Source organism: Colletes latitarsis, chromosome 5, assembly GCF_051014445.1.
Source record: "Colletes latitarsis isolate SP2378_abdomen chromosome 5, iyColLati1, whole genome shotgun sequence".
Classification (NCBI taxonomy): Eukaryota; Metazoa; Arthropoda; class Insecta; order Hymenoptera; family Colletidae; genus Colletes; species Colletes latitarsis.
In genome coordinates this window covers 38057914-38078309 of record NC_135138.1, presented here as the reverse complement: position 1 = coordinate 38078309, position 20396 = coordinate 38057914, and the positions used below count along the sequence as shown (strand labels likewise).

At 48.1% G+C, this 20396-nt stretch overlaps 1 protein-coding gene across 34 annotated transcripts in view; it reads left to right on the top strand.

Moving 5' to 3' along the window:
• Positions 1-20396, top strand: part of LOC143341872 (uncharacterized) — a 97752-nt gene that overhangs the window by 43001 nt on the left and 34355 nt on the right. Inside the window, exons 7-8 of one of the 34 annotated variants that reach the window (XM_076765199.1) lie at positions 13814-13928; positions 14058-14325. The exons of 17 other annotated variants lie outside the window; for them this stretch is intronic. In XM_076765199.1, the coding sequence (XP_076621314.1) occupies positions 13814-13928; positions 14058-14310 (368 nt within the window). In that variant the 3' untranslated portion in view covers positions 14311-14325. Of the gene's footprint in view, positions 1-152; positions 641-1408; positions 1714-2341; positions 3313-3398; positions 3957-4447; positions 4874-5368; positions 5668-6081; positions 6375-8631; positions 8916-9512; positions 9809-10607; positions 11333-11379; positions 12028-12251; positions 12551-13213; positions 13512-13813; positions 13929-14057; positions 14326-15880; positions 16669-18796; positions 19060-19410; positions 19679-20396 lie in introns of those variants that run through there. 16 more of the 34 variants (XM_076765220.1, XM_076765237.1, XM_076765230.1 and 13 more) reach the window with 16 other exon arrangements.

Below are 20396 nucleotides of genomic sequence, written 5' to 3'. Positions count from 1 at the left end.
CCGTTTTTATTTACGTAATCCCCCCCCTTGAACGATCCGATTCGGAATTTTGCTGGTCGGAGGTCGGCGGCATGCTGCTTTCAATTTCGACAATCCTCGAGCGAAACAACCCTTCGTTGTTTGACGAAATTCTCGTCTCGTTTCTGTTTCAGGGTTCCCGCTGTCGAGCGATTACTTGTGCACGGTCCCCGTTGGGAAGAGGCGTCGTTACCAGAAAACCGGGATCCCTGGTAACGGCGAGAAGCAAAAGTTCCCGTGTCCGACCTGTCCTAGCGTCTTCAGTCACAAGAACAATCTCTACTATCACTCCAAGTTCGAGTGTGGCCAACTACCCCGATTCAGCTGTCCCTATTGTCCCCACAGGACGAGGCACGTGTCCAACGTGCGTGCACACGTACGCAGAAGGCATCCCGGAAACAGCGTATACGCCATCGACGTCTGCAAAGTGGAAAGATAATCGCACGGACGGAAGATTTAGGGGACCTTCGCCAGGATTCGCGCGTGTCCGTCGAGAATCGACGTCCACAGCCATTTGTAACCCGTATTCGGTGGGACGTCGCGACGGCGAACATATTATATCTATAAGTCGATCGAATTGTATCCTTAGAGTATCGTTAAGTATACCTAGAAATGCTCCTTTTACAGCGTAGTGTCTCGAAGAGAATTTTATTTCTTCGCCAGCGTTTTGTAAATTTATGTACCGCGGAGGTACCGTTTTAATTTCGTTTATCGACGGGAGAAAATCAATTCGAATCCCTCGAGTCTTCCGGTTGTACATTTCGATAACGTTTAACCGTCTGCTCGCGTCGTTTCGAGCGTTTAGAAGCGGTCTCTCAGAACGCCCGGAAGTTGCTAGCTATGAATCCGCATAAACTTACGAGCAGATGGTTAAGAGTCGTGCCATTCCAACCGTCGACGGTTCCCTCTCTCCTCGAATCTTGTATTTCTGCAACGTTTTTATACTACTGTACGCCCGTCTGAGACACTGCCATCAATAAAATGCAACGTTAGCAGAAAACATTCGGTCGCTTTCGTACACCAGACCCGACAGACTTCGTTCTGTGTTTTTGTACTTTGATAAGAACTCTCGCGAATACGATAGCAAGGAACCTCGACGCGTAAGAGTTATAAAGTGATATTTTATTTGTACCCAAGATCTCGCAATAAATATGAAAACTACGAAAAAGATCCGTGCATCGAATCCCCTGATCCCGTTCGATGAACACGGTGCAACGAAAACGAATAGTCGGAGCTTCGAGAGGACCTTACGACACGCAATTTTCCAATAATCGAGCTGATACCTTTAAACTCGAACACCCGACACTGTCGATACTTAGAACTGAGCAGTTAAGCGCGTTGGGGAGCACGATCTGTGATAATTAACCGTAAGAACGTCTGAATTTTCCAGGGAAGCTACTGAAACAGATGTACGGTTACGGCATGAATCGAGCACGCCGTACTATGGATCGCCATCGTCAAGACATTGTCAAACACATTTGCCCGAAGTGCGGTGGGTCATTCAACTGGCGCTACAATCTGCTGCATCATTTGAAGTACGCCTGTGGGCAATTGCCGCGATTCAACTGCCCCTATTGTCCTTACAGGACCAAACACACGTCGAACGTTAAAGCCCACGTGCGCCGGAAACATCCCAATAGAGACGTCTACGTAATCGATATAATGAGCGGCCAACAGTAATCACACCATCCCCATGTACTTCTCCCCCGTAACTATAACGAAACGATCATTGAATAAAAACGATCTCCCCGTAATTCGTCCTTTGAAACGCTTTGCGTGCATGCTCTCACTCGCAGTATTCGTTTCGTACTATCCTTCGTAGCAAGGCAAGTCACATAACCGACGGTGATCATCGACAGGGTTCGGCCGTCGTTCTGAGTTCAGTTACACAGAGTTCGTCGAAAGGATTCGAGATACGGGCAAAGATGCACGATGCAAAATTAAAACGGTTTTGGGTACTCAAAATTTCCAAGTTGCTGTCGAGAATTTAGGCGCACCTTTTTCCACAGGAGCCTCGTATTTCAAGTACGAGGTTCCCATTTAAATTAGGGTGCACCTACATTCTTCGATGTTATTTTCTATGAATTATATATGGATTTGGAGTGTTCGAGACCGTTCAATTTTTCTGGACGCCATCTTTCTCGGGTTGAGAATCGTTTCGACGAACCCAAGCGAGAGGAAAGGAGTACGGAAAGTCATTGTCATGCAGCGAATATCGCATTTCGTATATTATCCACGTATCGGTGGCCGTAATCTCGGGCTCTAAACGATCCGATAATGTCCCGAACATTAGGAATGAACGAACGAATTGTGCTTTTTTCAGAGCCGATGTACTTAGCGCCGCATCAGATGGAGACGAACGTTTGTTGGTCGTACTCGCCGAGGGGAAGGACGTTCTCGCCGACGGACGTCCATCACGCGCAAAAGTTTCCATGCGGGAATTGTCACAGCGTGTTTAACCGGAAAAGCAACCTCGAGTATCATTTGCAGTACGAGTGCGGACCGTCGCCGAGATTTAATTGTCCTTATTGCGTCTACAGAACGAGGCATCCGTGGGACGTGCGAGCTCACGTGCGCAGGACGCATCCCGGGAACGCGGTCTACGTCGTAGACATGAGCAAGATCGAAGTTCCACAGCACTCGTAATCGATCATCCACCTTGCTAGGGACCGTTGCTACGCAAGACGAACCGCGTTTCGACCCCCCAGGCCTTCGTAACTTGCCATCTACTTCGAATCCCGGCCGCAGAATTATTTTTTACAGGCTGATTCTATGTATTACGCCGCGTGTGACGATGCTTTTAGCTTGTAAGAACAAAAAAGAAACAAGGAAAAAGGAAAAAGGAATAACAAGACACATTTTCTGATCCTTTGCACCGAGTACAATAACCTCCGGATTACCGAGACTTACGATTAGTAGAATTTTCCACTGACGAATGAAATTCGATCCCTGAACGGGTGCCATGTCACTCTTGCTGCATTTGCTTTGCGAGGTCCATGGACGTAACGCTAGCACGAGACGGAGGAGGTAGAAAATCGACTCTACCTGGATAACTGAAATACCGAGGAACCGATTTCGTTTCACTTATCCGGGGACTACTGTACTCGGAGCCTCCACGTCGCTTTCCCCTCACGCCTCCACGACGCAATGTTTCTTCCGGTCTCTCGAGACGCCTAACGTGTTCTGTACGTCCAGCCAATGTCGGAGTTGGGTTTCGTGTGCGTTTTCTAGGGTCGGTCGGCGTCCACGTACCGATCTCCGTGCCGCGTGGCAAAAGACAATTAACGTTTGTAAGTTAATCCGTCCGTCGAACTGCTAAGTCGCAAACGGACGCGCAGAATCGCCGTCAAGAGTCATTTTGGTGACCTTTCTGTTCGCAGGTGTTCATCATCCGGTAATGCGTCCGTCTTTGTACGCTCAGGGTCCCCGTTGCGCCTACGATCTCGTTCGAAAGGAGCAAAACAGAAGTTATCCGTGTCACAAATGCGGTAACGCGTTCACGCGTAAGAACAATCTGTACAATCATCTCAAGTTCCAGTGCGGACAGATGCCGAGATTCAACTGTCCTTACTGCTCGTACCGGACGAGGCACTCTTCGAACGTCAGATCGCACGTGCGTAGGATGCATCCCGGTCAGAGGGTGTACGTTCTCGACGTGCGCGGCAAACAAGACAGCCAACACCAATGGATATCGTAGACGGGAACGAGAAGACTGTTCGATGAAACGCGAACGATCGAAAGCTGATGTCTCTTCTCTCTTTCCGATACTCGTGTACGGAAAGTCGCGCTACGGTTGTCAGAGGGTGGCTAATAAACGGCGATACGAGGAGTTTCTCTTCCTCCATCGAATCCCGGAAGAATGTATCAAAGTGTACAACGTCCAGGCAGCGAGAATAGTTTGTAAAACAAGTGGTTTTAGGATCTTTCGTTTCTGTGGCATGTAACATGGGAAATATTTTTAATACTTAACGTTTTTTTTTTTTCTAAATAAATATCGACGATGGGACTGTCGCGCTCGTGTATCGAGGATGCTCGGTACGAAAGTGATCGATAAGCAGTCTCGATGATAGATGTACGTTTTATACAAGAATATACTTTTGTTCACCAAACTGATTTCGTATGGAATGACACTTTAGTATCGAGTATCGATGATTCTGATACAGTGTGTTGGTCTCATGGCTACCCTGTCGTGGACTCGAGGTCCTCCGGTGAAACGTACGCTCGAACATCGTCATTTTATCCCCCCACGTTTTCCCTCCATTCTATCGTCAATGCTAATCACTCGTTCAATGTTTGGTCTCTGGTTAATTAGTAAACGTAAGTTCCGTCGCCTTTCGGGGAACAGTTGGACTCGATCGGGACTCGTAGATCGTTGTCGAGACCGCCGCCAATGAAAACTGACAATCAGCCAGACCCCGTTTCGTTCCAGATACAGCCCCGTTCACCGTCTTCGGGTTCAACATCGGTATCGGAGGCAGCCAAGTCCAAACTATCGGCAAACTCTGGTCCCAAACGCCACTCCCTAACTTAGTCAATAACTTTAGGACGAAGAAGTTTCCGTGTCCCAACTGTGCCTGCGCCTACAGCCAGAAGTACTCGTTGAACCGTCATCTGACCTACGAGTGCGGCCAGGAGCCGCGGTTCAAGTGCCCCCACTGTGACTATCGGTGCAAGAAGTCGGCCAACGTCTACGAGCACGTCAGAAGAAGGCACAAGAACTGCAAAGTCTACGCCATCGACGTCCTCAAGATCGCCCATCATGGCCGCACTTAATCCCGGGGACTATTGCAGCGTCTCAACGAAAACGCGCTTAGAAATTTCTTCGTAAGTGGCTCCCTTTTCCGAGAAGATCGATTTTTCTACGTCATTTGCAAGCACGATATTTCTTTAAAAAGAAACGAATTTACCGGTGTTTCGAAAATGTTTCAATAAAAGTCCAAGACCTGCTTTTCCCGGAAACGGAGCGTCCCACGAACAAATTTCCTGGTACACATTCGATTTACAGAATCATTCCGTACTCATCGCGTATAAGTAGAGTTGCATCGGACACAACTCGAAGCGTCGAACGATATTATCGAACACCGTGAGTGTTGCAACCGACTCGGTGTCCACGTACACGTTGTCTTTCACAAATTGTACTCGCATTTTAAGACTGTAAATAAAGAGGTCCAGTTTATCTCAGCGATTCCGACGCACACCGTTAGTCTGTCCCCAGCTTTTCTAACCTACCCCTCGTCCAAAAACTACCTTTCGTTCTTCCTCGAACGTATCGTTTCTTTGCGTACGATTACACGAACTGCTTTCGTTTCTCGACGATGTTTTACGTTCAGTAGTTGATCTTCTTTTGCAGGCGTCGTCGCGTGTATCGCTCGCGTTCCCGGAAGTCAGCGCGATTCGACCGCCCAACGGTTCGCCGCCGCTAGTAAAAGGTTCAGCTGCTCGAACGCCTGCGGAAGCTCGTTTACCCATCGTGGTTCTTTAACCAGGCATCTGCGTTACGAGTGCCAACAAAGTCCTCGCTTCAAATGTCCGTTTTGCGAATTTCGCTCGAGATGGAGGTCGGACGTATACAGACACGTGCGCAGAAGGCATCAGGGCAGCGACGTATGCTGCATCGACATTGGTGGAAATTAAAAACGCGTTTCCTTGTACACAGAATCTCAATAAAATGTCAGCCCCTCTACATCCCCTGTCCTCTGACTTCTCCGATCGTTGCACTCTTCTTTTTTAAATCCCCTCTGATTAATTTCGTTTCTTTGCTGGAGGTTGCGATCACCAGGTAAAATTGTGGAGGGAAGCCTGTGTGCGTTGTCTCCTCGTCGATCTTTTAAATACACGTCTTACGGAAACTACAGTTCTTTCATTTCGAACCTTCCATTTCCGTTGTACGTTACTCGTCACGCGTATCTTCTAATTTTCTAAATGTTTCTCGAGACGAGGGTTCGAACTGTTATCGTGCTTCTACGGTGTACATATTTTTAATTCGCCAAGGACCGAGACGCCGTCGAAAGGTTTGGGATCGGTTTGCGGTTGTTTGACCAGAACGTTCTTCTTCTTTTCCAGGCGTCGATTTGCCCTACGACAGTTTCACGGTCAGCAATTCGGAGTTGTTCGCGGTTTCCGCCAAGAAGTATCTCTGTCCTAACAACTGCGGCAGCTCTTTCAGCCATAACTACAGCATGACAAGGCATCTGCGGTACCAGTGCTGCCAGGAGCCGCGTTTCAAGTGTCCGTGCTGCGAGTACCGGTCGAGGAGAACCTCGGACGTTTACAGACACGTGAGAAACAAGCACCAGGGATCCATTGTGCACACAATGTACATCGACACCTATAAGAGTTGAATAAAATGCCTCGTGACTCGTCGTTGACGAAATCGGAAATTGTATTTTCTACGCGGGGGTGGCGTTCCACGGTCGAACGATCCAGGAAAACGATCTTTAGTTTCTCCTGCGAGGGGAACCCTGAATAAAGAATTGCAGCCGAGACACGTTTGTTTTTTTTATTGAGACTTTTCGACAGCCGGAGCTGTTCTGTTTTCAGGTAGCGCGCATCGTCGGGACGTTAAAGTCGAGAAAAGTGTTTGCACGTTCTCCTCGGGCAACTTCGGACACGCTACTAACCGTGGCCAATCTGTTTTTGTCGTTTGCAGGACGCAAGAGTAACGCGACGGATCAAGTTCTCTCGAGCGGCATTTTCGCCGGGTATCATCCCTGTCCGACGTGCACTCGCATCTTTAAGAGGAAGAATAGCCTCAGCAGACACCTGCTCTATGCTTGCGGGCAGAGTCCACGTTTCAAGTGTCCTTACTGTCGATATCGCTGCAAACTTCGCAGCAACGTCTACAGACACGTTCGAACCACGCACAAGAAGCGCGAAGTTTTAGCCATGGACGTCGTCAGACAGTGCCTCAATAAGCCCAAGTGAACCTAATCTTTCCTCGCCGCGCATACGCGAGAGCTAGAAAGACTCTGGCCAGATGGAACTGGCGTTCGATAAAGTTACTGCGATTACGCGAGAATCCGATGTTCTTATCCAAGTTGGACTACAAGTTGGACCAACGTTTGCTCAGCGTACACTGGTTTCGAAAAGGCTGTCCGTATCAACGCAGATACGCAAGGCATCTTTGGATAATAAAAGTTCCGCGCGACTTGTATCGAGATTGTAATTTTCTGTCGAATAAACGATGCGTTGGATGTTGGTTTTTCATTGCGTTTGTGGTGGTATGGACAAGTTCGTTTGAAAACAGCGTACACACGGATAGGTTACTCGACGCATTCCTCTCAAGAAACAGTATTTATTCATTGCCCTTTTAGGGAATAAGTTGTGGCAGAGGCTTCCTTAGGGGGTGATTTTTAACACGTTGACTGCCACGGTTTTCGAATTACGGCCCAACAAATATTCGATGGGAGCAGTTCATGAATTGAGAAACACCAGCAGGGCAGTCAACGTGTCTTCCACCCGTACTTAATCAATTTTCGAGAGACACGCAACAAGGTTTGCCTACGAACATATTGAACACTACAAAATATACGACTGCTTCGCGCGACGCTTTCCCCCACGGTGATTGGAGAGTTTGATCGTTGCTTGACGACAGCATGTACAAGTTGGTTATCTGGGATAGGGTAATTCGAGTTCCCTGTACCCTGGCCTCCGTGTATCTAGTTCCTGCAAGTATCTAGTCCCGGAAGAGAAGACAACGTTCTGTGATACGCGCGATTATCTCTCATCGAGCGATTCGCGAATTATGTAACGTACGCGCTCGGAGGTTCCGCTTTGCGAAAACAGATACGCGAATGTACGCTTTACGCTGGGAGCTAGCAACTATGTATCCGTTGCAATTCCACCTAATTATATAGCATGAGTGTGTAATAAATGGTATCCTAAAATTGTCTTCGCAATCGTGATCGTTTTTTTCTCGCGCGAGATTACCTTCGGGCAGGATCAATGCGCCGATTGGAAACTCGCGTTGTCGCTTTTACTCTTGTGTTTACTGTCCTTTCTATCGACCGGTTTCTCGGAGGAGTCGACAGGAGCTGCTCCAGGTCCATCCTCACCGATTTTAACGAAACTCGACAGACTTACCTATGTGCATTATAATCGCGATTCGAGTTGTAGACCCATAGGTGGCTAGAATTTTATTTTGCACGTAGATGTAGATCTATCAAGTCTGGTTTAAATTGGTGAAGATAGTGTTTGAGGCTGCCCCTGTGAGAAGCGAGTAAGTTTTGCAACGGCGTCGACTATCGAGCCCCTCCATGCTTCGAACTAACAAACTTGGTGATGCGTGCCCGTCTTTCGGTGTTAAGAGGCCTTTACACGATGGACGTATCATCGTCTAGAAGCCTCTTAAAGCTTCCGGTGCTGTCGCGATCGGACGCCGCGAGGATGGAGAATAGAATGGAGAATGGAGATAGAAAGGATACGTCTTCGAAAGGAACGTTCGACCGTTTTTCCCGTCTGTGCGTTGCGACAGAAAGATACCCGAAATCTTGAAAGTCCAAGTGTCCCAAGCGACAGCCAAAGGGTCGGTTGACTGCTTGGACGGAAGACAGGTACTATCGCGGACTTGCACAGGTCGAGATAATATACCGGGGTGCTTCGTTTTGTTTTCAGATCCTCTCTATTTTACGAACGCTCGCTACAGGAAACCCCGGGTACGCTTCAACGACCTTTCCTACAAGAAGTTCCCGTGTCCGAACTGCCCGAGCGTTTTCGTCTGGAAGTGCACGTTGAAGAGACATTTGCGCAACGAGTGCGGCAAAGAGCCGCGCTTCAAGTGCCCCCACTGCGAATATCGCGGCAAGTGGAAGGCCAACATATGCAGACACATCAAAAGAGTTCACAAGGAATGCAGTATCTACGTTCTCAGCACGTAAAACGACCCGCGGGAACCAACGTTACGCCCCCCACCCTCCCTCCCACCCCCCGACGAACCATCTTCGTGGATAAAATATTTTTTCGACGTCCGTGCATCATTGTACATTGTGTATATGTATTTCTAACACGACGTGCCTCGGGAATATTCGTCGAAACGTTCATTCACGGGCCCCGGGCCGAGATACTGGCGCGAAAATATCAATTTTTCGAGCACTTCGAATCGAATGTTATTTTCAAAGTTAGAAATTAATTTCGAGTTGAGACTCGATACGTTTTATAGAACCAGCGTTAAAATCGACGTTCCAGTGTTATTTCTGCCAGGATTTCGGCCCGAGCCAGCCAACGATCGATCTTAACGCACAAGTCGAGCGTCACCGCGCTGTCGTAAGGCACAGTACAAAATTCGATTGGATAATTAGGATTAAGAGGATCGCGCGATTACGTCGATGTACGTGGAAATGAATAAAACATTATTGTTAGCAAACTGGTGAGGTACCGTCCTTCTTCGAGGCGATTGCGCGCCTCTTTCGTGCGTTTGGCGTTAATCGATGAGGATGCGACGTCGAGTCGGACGGTTTGTTCGTCACGAGAAAATTTCGTCTGTTCGTTTGTTTCAGGTTACGTGCGAAGATGGCCGTTCGTCAGCAACGTTTCTAGATCCCCGAGGTACAGGAGAGTGAAGACTGGCGCCTACCTCTGCCCCAGTCCGAATTGCGCCAAGTCTTTCAGCTGGAAAGGCAATCTGAACAGACATCTGAAATACGAGTGCGGATTACAGCCACGATTCAAGTGTCCGTACTGCGAGTATCGTTGCAAAGTTAAGGCGGATGTGAGTAAGCATATCCTAAGGAAACACCACGGCTCAACGGTCTACGTTCTGGATCTGTTTACCCCTTGATCCCCCTCCGGCTCTCCAACGGAGCCACCTATCTACTTCGAAACTTGTACTTTTTATGTCCGAATAAAAAGCAGGCTTTTTCTCTCTTAATTGCGCATTAATTACCGAGATAACGATTCGAATCGACGCTCGAGGAGTTTCAGGAACCCTTGCGAGCAGATACGCGACGATCAGGACCTCGTTCAAGATCGAAATCCTCCTGGATCTCCTTCAAATTTAGCGCGAGATTCGAAGGAAATTTCACAGATTTCGAAAAGCACGTTCACTCTCTCACGCTTTCTCACCGTTTCCTTTGATTCCAGGTTGTTAATGGCCGAATTCGTAGTGCGTTCAGCTGGAAGAGAAACTCCCGATTTCCATACACGGTGACTGTTTAGATGTCCATATCGCGATCGTTTTGGACAAACGTGTTGTTTGTTCGAGTTACGCGTAGAGGAACACGAGCTTTCCAACAAACTTGACCGATTATTCGTTCTTTAATGCACGCGAGCAACATGCGTTCGCCGAGAGAGACGAGTACAGTGATCCCCGGACGTAAGAAACGATCTCGCCCCGCTCTGATGAAACAGACTCATCCCCACCACTGGCATACGAGATTCGAATACGTATTTTTAATTCCACGATAGTTTTTACATCCGGGGATGACTGTGGCGGTAAGGATGCTCGGCTGGGATTGTTCGAGGATCGATCGAGACTCGACGACGATTTGCCGTTGAATCGTTCGTCGAGATTGTTTTCTCGTGCGTGCGTAGATCGGATCGCGCTACCGGCTGCATCCAGGACGACTGATCGCGAACGATACGTTCTTTTTCAGGGCACAAAGGGTCAACGTCACGGTTGGATCACCGTCGCACGAACTGGTTCCTGAAACCTAGCACGTACGCCTGTCCGAATCCGAACTGTCGGAGCGTCTTCGCTTGGAAGAGGAACCTGACCAGCCATTTGCGTTACCAGTGCGGTCAGAAGCCTAGATTCAAGTGTCCTTACTGCGATTACGTGTGCAAGGTGAAGGCTGACATACGGAAGCACATCAGGGTGAAGCACAAGAACCACGACGTCTACGTGATCGATATTTTTCAATCGTGGGAGGTTCTACGATGAGCGGAGATCGACGATAAAGAATCCGTCGCGTTCACAATCTACGCCTAGCAACCGGTGTTCGTCGTCGACCGCTCTAACGGCTGTAATTTCGTAGAAGAATTAAAATTTCGTTTCGCTGGCTCGTCGTACGCTGGACCGAATTTCTCTGTAAAAGGAAGAGACGCTATTGTTCGATAGAAAGAGCCCGCTTTCGTCGAGCCAACGAATCGAGCGACGCTTCGCATGTATTATCGCACTTTTGTTTGTTCTCTGGGCTTCGGGGTTTTCACGCCTACGCCGGCTATTGAGCAGAGGTACTAACAACCGAACCGTGTAACCGAAACGTGTTTTGGAGCTAAGAGGAACGAATTAATTGCATTTTCTCGGGACAAAATACCCCCCCAATTCCCTTTTTCCTAGACGTCGAAGCAGAGAATACGAGTAACGAAGAAGCGGCTTCGACGCACCATTTCGTCAACCTTAACGCCGACTTTTTCCCCTTCTAGGTTCTGGTCGTCGTGTCGTCCTTCGAGCGCAAATCGAAAGCTCGGCCGCGTTTAGCAAGACAAAGAAGTTCCCCTGTCCGAATTGCCCGACCGCCTTCGGCCAGAAACCGAGTTTGACCAGGCATTTGAAGTACGAATGCAGACAGGAGCCACGTTTTCAGTGCCCCTACTGTCAGCAAAGAAGTAAAAAAACCTCGGACATATACGCGCACATCAGAAGGAAACACGCGAACCTTAGAGTATTCGTCATCGACATCCACGGCGACGCGACGCAGCATTTGTCCAACGCGTACCGAGTGGACTGGTTTTGAAAACCGTTTCATGCGCCACGAGAACACGAACACTGCGATCCACGGATAACTGAAACGGTTATTCTCGACGCGCCTCGAACGCGACTCTCCGCCATTTTGTTTGCATATTAATTTTAACGTGACGAAATATAGAAATCTTGATTTTCTTTCGTAGACTCGTGACCCCTCGCGCGATTTCATTTATCCGAGGATAGAGCTTGCACCTTTGCGGAACAACTTTACACAGTATTAGGATAATCGCGATCCCTGCGAAGCCGCGAGACCGTCGTATCTGTACAAATTAATCGCGAATTCTTACCGAATGCTGTTGTGTAGAAGCAAGAAGAGAGAGTATTTGAACGAATAAATGCGTTTCTACGATTCCACATATTTTTTATTTACAGACGCACGCACACGGTTCTCGAGCACACTGACTCACAAGAATAATATACTCCTTTAAGCCCTCCTCCGTCCGTTCGTCAGCGTATCACGAATTCACGAGTAGTTAGGGACGATTCAAGGAATCGTAACGTTCCACGAGTGCATTCACGAGAGAAACACGACCGTTCCAATCTGTTCCAGGATACTACAACGAATGGTACAGCTACTGCCCCTGGAACGTGAAACCGTTTCAGTGTTTGAACTGTCCGAACAATTACTCGACGAAAGTTCACCTGAAACGTCATGTAGTCAGCGCCTGCAACGGGAAGGAGCCTCGCTACAAGTGTCCCTATTGTCCCTATAAATCTCGATACCCGTCAGACACCTACAAGCACGTGAAACGTATCCACGAATATCAAGTCGTGTTCGCGATCGATGTTCAAAACCAGAAGAACTACTTTCCCAAAGACAACAACGCGGTCTAGGACCACGAATCCGCGCGACAACCGGTGCAATGGGATCGCGCTATGTACATAAATTAGGAATTTGCAACGAGTAAAGTGTGTATCTGAACAGTACCAAAACGAAGTCGCAAAAGAGAACGCGCGTTTCATTAATTTCTCCTCTCCCCCCGTCGTTGATGTCACCCTAGCGATCGTTCTTTTGTCTCTGACTCGAACAATGGCGGTCGAAACTCGCCGTATCGATCCTCGTCTCATTTAGAGACACTTGTCTGGTATCTGTCATTTTTTGGAAATTTCTAAGCGACACGTATGAATGGTACGCTAAGGTGGACTGTACAAAATCAGAGTCTAACCGTGTCTCCCATCTATACGCGCCCCTTTAGCTCGAGAATAAATTTCCAAAAATATGATGTACCTATACAAACACCACGCGAACCGGTGACAGCCATGGTTCGATCAGACGTATCGACTTGTACTTTTGTTTCAGGTGTTCCGCTGCTTTGTGCCGTCGCGGTGTTAGTAATTCCCACGTCCACGATAGACGTTCGTTCTCGTTCCGTGTTTAGTCGGTCCTTTAAATCGGTTAGGTGAATTTACTCGTAGTTGTTGCACGCACGAATCTGTTGTCGGCGATCTTTGTGTCTCGCTGCTGCTGTCCGTGGACTGTGCGCAAGTATCTTGCTGGGTTTTCTGTTTCAGTTTGCCGGGGCTTCGTCGTGTGGCGGAACAAGTCGAAGAGGTTCTGCTGTCCGAATTGCCCGAGCGGATTCACTAGGGAGACGAACCTTCGGAGGCACGTGCGGTACGGATGCGGCCAAGGCCCGAGGTTCAAATGTCCGTACTGCGACATGCACTCCAAAGAGATCTCGAACGTGTACAGGCACATTAGGACCAAGCACCGTGGAATGCGCGTTTTTCTCACCGACGTGGCCACCAACAGACAGTACTACGCGCGGAAGAATTAAAACGTGACCCGATTTCAACAATCGTTCCCGAGGGATCGAGCAACGCAACGAACGTTCACACGATTATTTGTATTCCAAACGAAATAAACCATTTGTCGATCTCCTCGGCCACTCCGATCGTCGTACGTAGTACGCTGAGATCGGTGAAAATCCTGTTCCATCTGTAAGCCTAAGCAGAGAATGTATAATAAAAGTCGCTTATCCGAGGCATCGATGAAACTTTTTCGTTCCCAAGTGCTACTCGACGGAGAAGTGTTCTCTCTTCTTTTCTAGACGCTATTTAATCTGTACCTCGAAGACGCGTTCAATCACGACGTTTCCGTTTTGGTTGCAGGCACGATATATTTCGCAGCGTCGACGGGTTATCGTTACCCCGTGTGCCAGGGTCAGTCGCAAGAACCGCCACCCTGTCATCGTCAAACAAAGCACGGGACCAACGATAGTAACAGGTCAGTTGCAAGTGTCTATCCAATCGCGTATTCGTGTTGAAACGCCACCGCGAGCGTTAACCACTTCTCGAGTTGCACAGTCAGTCGCCATTCTCCCCGGGACTGTTCGGTTCTACGTTTGCATTGCAGGATGGAAAAGAGACACCTCCCGGAGACGATACCGCCGACGGAGAGAAACTCGAAACCCGTGAAACAGTGCGTTCTGTGCTCGAGGAAGAGGTACCAAAACGGGGAAAAAATTCGTAAAGAGACCAGGTATTACTGCCCGGACTGCGACGTTGGACTCTGCGTGGCCCCTTGTTTCCGTCTCTATCATACGACGACCTCCGATAGATTTCAATCTTTAGACATATTGTCAACGTGTTATCCGAGAAGTGGTTAACGGATATTAACGTCGATTATTTGCGGCTAATAACGGTATGGTGCATCAGGTATAGTTGCCCAAACTGCGAAAGGAGTTACCAGCATTGGCATCACATGCTGAGACACTATAAGTTCGAGTGCGGCAGCCCACCCAGGTTTCAGTGCCCTTACTGCACGATGAGGAGCAAGCAGTCGAACAACGTGTACAAGCACATACGTCTGAAACACCGTGGATGTAAGGCCGAGGTCATAGTGCTTCATTACGATCAGCAATGAACGTAACCTTTAATTTTTTTTATTCTTTTTTTCGAAAGTTTTGCCAATAAAGCGCGATTAACCGAGACGAGTGTGTACTTCCGTTCGCCACCACCCCTCCCGTCCATCCTTCGATCCTCGAAACAGTTTTGGTGAATTGGGAAACGTCGTTGCCTACACATTGGGGATTACTTGTTCCGTGTACGCTTCAACGACGTCATTTTAACATTATTCAATCGTTTTACAGGTTTAGAGTCGCTCAACGTCCACGTGGGAGAGTCACCGGCCACGATTCGTTCCCGCAAATTTCCTTTTCTTTATCGCGCCGTGAACGGGTCGTCCGGGCATACTTTGTCCCCCGTATATAGCTTGAAGATGCCTGCAACCGCTTTATTTGTTTGTCTTTTAACTCAACAAAATGTTGTACCACCGCGCGTGTGCCAGCCTGCATAGCACAAATCTCTCCGAGAACACCAAAAATAGAAATCCATCTCATTTATTGCCTGTCAAACGTTTCTTCGCCGACGATTCGCTGTGCACGACTCTTCCTCTCGCGGAGAACTCGTTGGAAACTTTGCTACGACGTCTCTAGTCTCGGGGGTTTCGAGCCTGGACAAACCTGATCGCGTCCGACGACGAGTGAGAAGTATTTGGAGAAAGCAGGGAATGATTCTAAATAGGAAGTTCGGCCATCGATACCCTCAAGAAAAATGGCCGGACTTCCCTTTGTCAGTTTTGGTTCATCGAGCTTTAAAATTTGAGAGTCCATGGGGCCTGGGTGCTTTGAAAGCACGTGGAAGAAAAACGAAAAAAAAAACAGGTGTACGTTCTTCGTTCTCATCTGCCACTGGATAATCCTCCAAGCCACCCCTAGAAACTAAACCACGTTCTTCCCCATTTCTAATCTTCATTGTAGTTTCATTCGGCAAAATATTCCCTATTTTCTCCCGATAGACTTCGATCGTTCTCGTTGATCGTGTACACTGGCTGTAAAAAAACTTGTTAATACTTTTAACGAAGCATTCCTCCGTTAACAGGTTTTCTCGCCATTGTGCATTACGTGTTCCGTCCCTCTCACGCTTAGTAATAAGTAACATCCGTTTCACTTAAATTTGTCCAACGTTCTGATTTTGGAAAAGGTTAGGAACCCCTGATCTAGTCCATCGATCGTTCCACGACCCCGTCACCGATCTTCGTGTCGTTTCCAATCGATCGGATAGCTTCGAAACGCTTGAAAAAATCGAGCTTTTCGAAAATCCCCCAGCCACCCCCCTGCAGAGGGACGACGACGCTGATTTGTTCGAGCTAACCGTGCGCTTCCGTTTCTTTTTCAGCCTTCCTAGAAATGTTGCCGCTGCCGTGGCTCGAGGACAAGTACCCGGAACGTAGTCCGAGAAAGAGTAAAACTCGGTTTCCTTGTCCACGGTGCCGAAAGAGTTACACGACCAAGAGCGCGGTGACGGCCCACTTCAAGTACGATTGCGGCAAACCGCCGCGATTCGAGTGCCCGTATTGCGGCAAATTGAGCAAGAAAAAGTTCAACATCCAGGATCACATACGGCACAAGCATCCCTCGAAACCGGTCGTCTGCAACACGTTGTTTTAGAATCTGTTCGACCGTTGGGTCTTTCGTTAACAGCGATAGATATTCAAAATCAACTACAGTGCCATGGAATATGGGAAACAATAGCGTTATGGGTATACTCCACGGTTTCTATTGGTGATTTGGATGTTATTTATTTTGTTAATAACACGAGTAGTCTTTGAGGTCGTCGATCGATCTTGATTCACTGGCGTAGGCTCGAGATTTAACATCATCGTTCGATATATTTCACCATTGGCAGCAAGTGCAATTTCTTCCTCCGTTTCGAAAGTCATTTTTATTCCCAATTCTCTGACGCTTTTATCGAAAGACTCTTCACGTGCCGACGCGTCGCTCGGGGAAGACTGAAATCCTGTTGTATTTGCGTACATTCGACGACAGAAAACAGCGGTATCCCAATCCAAAGCTCTAAATTGCATATGATATGCATACTCGCCTCGTACAGGCATAAGCGCTTTATCGAGGCAACGATTCTGTGCATCTACCTTGCGCAGCCAGTCGTCGAGCGTACGCCGTGGGAGGACATCGACCGTAGAAGCGTTTTCAATTGCACCTAATTCCAAATTCCGATTTCGAAACCGGTGAATTTGAAATTCGAGACCCGCTGGGACCATCGAAGCGCGCATTAGGTGCCCCGTTCTACTAAATTTTATCCAGGAAACCTCGGTATCGGCGCGTTAGTATATTCTTTAGCAAAATCGGGATTTCAGCAAGCGTTCGAACTAGTTCTCGTTCAGCGACGATCACTGCGAACGAAATCGAATTGGGAGATCGATAAACGTGGTTTAACGATACCCTCGTGTACATAGTCGACGGATATGTTTCCGTGAACAAGGATGCGAGCAAGCGCCGGTCAGTCATGTAAACTCGTCGGTGTGTGAATCTTGTTTGAAGAAGAAAATAAATGCGTTTCTAGGAAAACCAACGAGAATGTGCTTTTCGTCGTTTCATGAACCGTCGCCAGAGAGTACCTATCGGCCTATCTGTTTTCTTCGCGTATGATCGATGTACTCGCTTGATCACCGATTATTATCCTTCCTGCATGAACCTCCTGTGCGTACACGTTTCGCATCCCCTGATTATTTAACGCGATGCTCGTGAAAGTTGTAACCGTGAATCGGCTAGCTTACGATCTTGATTCTGATACGATGTTTTGTAGGTGGCAGGCCCGGCGACCACCTTCGCGCCGCGCGCACGAGGAAGTTCGCGAAGATAATGGACACGCTGTACAACTCGAATACAGGGAAATATCACTGTCCTAACTGTAACAACGGCTACGGCAGGCGAGACACAATGTTGGGTCACTTTAGGTACGAATGCGGCAAGGCGCCGAGGTACAAGTGTCCTTACTGCACACTGTGCAGCAAGAAGACATCGAACGTTTATCAACATATCAGGTGTATGCATCCGAAGGAGCTGGTCACTCTCGTTAAGCTCTATTGAATACGCGTTTACCCCGCGGAATTGTACAAAATCGATCCTCCGTTTCTGTCCGTTTCTGTGACGCTATCCTTAACTGTAAATACGAAGAAACCAAGACTGCGATGTACGATACATGGTAATGACTTCGATCGTTGTGCAAACAAGAATAAATACGACCAAGAATCAAACTCCCTTCCTCGTTCGTCTCGTTCGATCATTCCTTTTTGCATTTCAGCGACGACCAACGTTTTCCTGCAGCGCGCTCGCCGATGATCGAAAGGTATACTCGCGTCAGGAACGTTCACGGATTAACATTCTCCCGATTTGTTCTCGTTTCAGATCCCATGGGACGCCGGACCACGAAGAGGTTCGTCTGTCAGGTCTGCGACAAGGGTTTCAGTCACAGGCAGTCGCTGAGGAGACACCTTCGTCACGAGTGCGTCGGTGCCGAGCCACGTTACGCTTGTCCCTATTGCGGCAAACGGAGCAAATACACCACCGCGATATACAGACACGTGAGGAGCATTCATCTTGGTTTCGAAGTCAAGACGAATCTCCTCTATTGAACGCGTGTCTCGCGAAAGAGCACCAGAAGAGCCTGACCCTTTCTCTATCGAGTCTAATTTAATTTATCGTCGTAGCTGGTCCTTCGCGTCGACGAGGTACGTGAGGACTTCTGGACTGCTCGACTCTCCTTCATCCAAACCTCCCACAGAATTCAAATAATTTATCTTTGAAGATGGATCTTAAATTAGAACTTGAAGAACCATGTTTGGCTCACTTTGTTCCATCTTCAAACATGAACCTGTGTTAAATATCTCGTCCTGTCCTGACGTCAAAGGCAGGGCAATACCCTTAAAGACAGGGCGCAGTGGATTAAAAAATACATTAACCGAGAGCCAACATTAAGATTTCGGATTGTTTTTGGCTAGAGTGCATGTACAGGGCCTGAAGGTGAGAAATGCTCCCAATTCTTTTACAAAAATATTGCATTTCGTGGTTACTCCGAACAGAGTCAGAGTTGATTGTTATCTTCGGCTCGCCTTCGAATCGTTAAAGATCCTAGACGTAAATTAAGAACTACGTCGTGCTATTTTCTTTCTCTTTTCTTCCTGTAAAGCACACGAACCTGTGTCTGTATGGTTTTAAACGCTTGAAAAGAAAAATAGACCGGCGAAACCGCGCGCGAAATTGTATTAATTATGAATCACGATGTTGGTTTCAGAGTGTCGGCCGCAGACACGAGCGGGTCGTCGCACGACGCAACAGTGTAAGAAGTTCGATTGCTCCAAATGCGGCAGATTGTTCTCGCACAGTTACTCGATGTACCGTCATTACAGATACGAGTGCGACTCGTTGCCGCGTTACCAGTGCAAGTACTGCGGCTACAAGAGTAAGTGGACGCACTCGATCTACAATCACATCAGGAAGATCCACACTGGCGAAGACGTCGTCCTCACTACGCTCTACTAGCCCCATGGTACTCGCGGAGTGGATCATGTATTCGTGTCAATAAATAAGAAATCGTAATGCCTCAGGCAGCGAACGAGAATTGTGTGTTTCCTTTGGAGTGTGCTCACGTGAACGAAAAAAAAAAAAAAAAAAGAAAATGCTTTTCGAAACGTGCCTTCGATCGTCGATCGACCGTCCAGTTTGGCGGTTCTCGACGCGAAACGATCGTTCGCGAGGCTTACGTTAAGTTGCCTGCCTGTGTCCCGTTGGATCGCGATCCCCCAAAACGCGGCACCTCCGATATAACCGGGCTCCGGTTTCAGAGGAGATCACAGCTTTCACTTCTTCTCTCTAACGGTAGATCCTCGTCTCTTTTTCTGCTTACAGACTTCAGGCCGATTGTCCTGGGCAAGTACCACGGTGTCGTTCGAAATTCTCGGCACATGCTGAGGCTACAGACGTCCCTTAACCGGCGCGGCTTTCCATGTCCAAGGTGCGCTCGCACGTTTCACACGTCCGGCGGCATGAGTCGTCACTACAGACTCGAGTGCGTCGATCTGCCGCGTTTCAAGTGCCCTCACTGCGATATGCGCAGCAAGTATACCCAGGCCGTGTATAGGCACATTCGGGCCAAGCACCGAAACATGGAGCTGAGGTTCGTCAAGCTTTATTGAACGCCTCTAGCAGCCGGGACTTACGTTCCTCCGCGTGCCGAGCTTACGAACCTTTCCATCGAGTCGCCTTTTGCCCGACGCTTTATCCGCCAGATCCATCTGGCGATCTTCTAACCGTTACACGCGAGGATCTTCCAGCGAGAGCGATCGGTAACTTTCAATCGAAACGATACTTTTCATCCTAAGAATCGTCGATCAACTTTTTCACGCAACGCACGCAAAGAAGATAACAGTCACAATTACATCCTCGTTTTGAATAAAATAAGTCCAATCACCATCCATTGGAAAGTTTTCCATCTCGTTGATCAATATCCGAACCAGAGGCTTCGAATTATCCCACGATGCAACGAACTTCGAGCTCTAAATCGAGTAAAGTGCACGAACAATAATTCATTTCTCACGACGATTGAAAGTTCCATCGCTCTCGTTGGAAAAAGCCAACGTTTACAGGTGCAAGATGTCCCACAGGGTGTACGCGAATATTTATTATTTTCTAGGATGTAGAAACGGGATCGCGAATTGTTCGATTTGTGATTTTCAGCCTTTTCCCGTGTTACACCGGAAATGGTTGAAACGCGTTGAATTAGCGAGAGTCTTCCCGGCGTGCTTTCGTTCGATTAACGATTTTAGAATCGAGCTTGAAACGAACGTAGCCTAACGAGACTTGTTAGATCTCTCGACCGTAGCGAACGTTAGTAG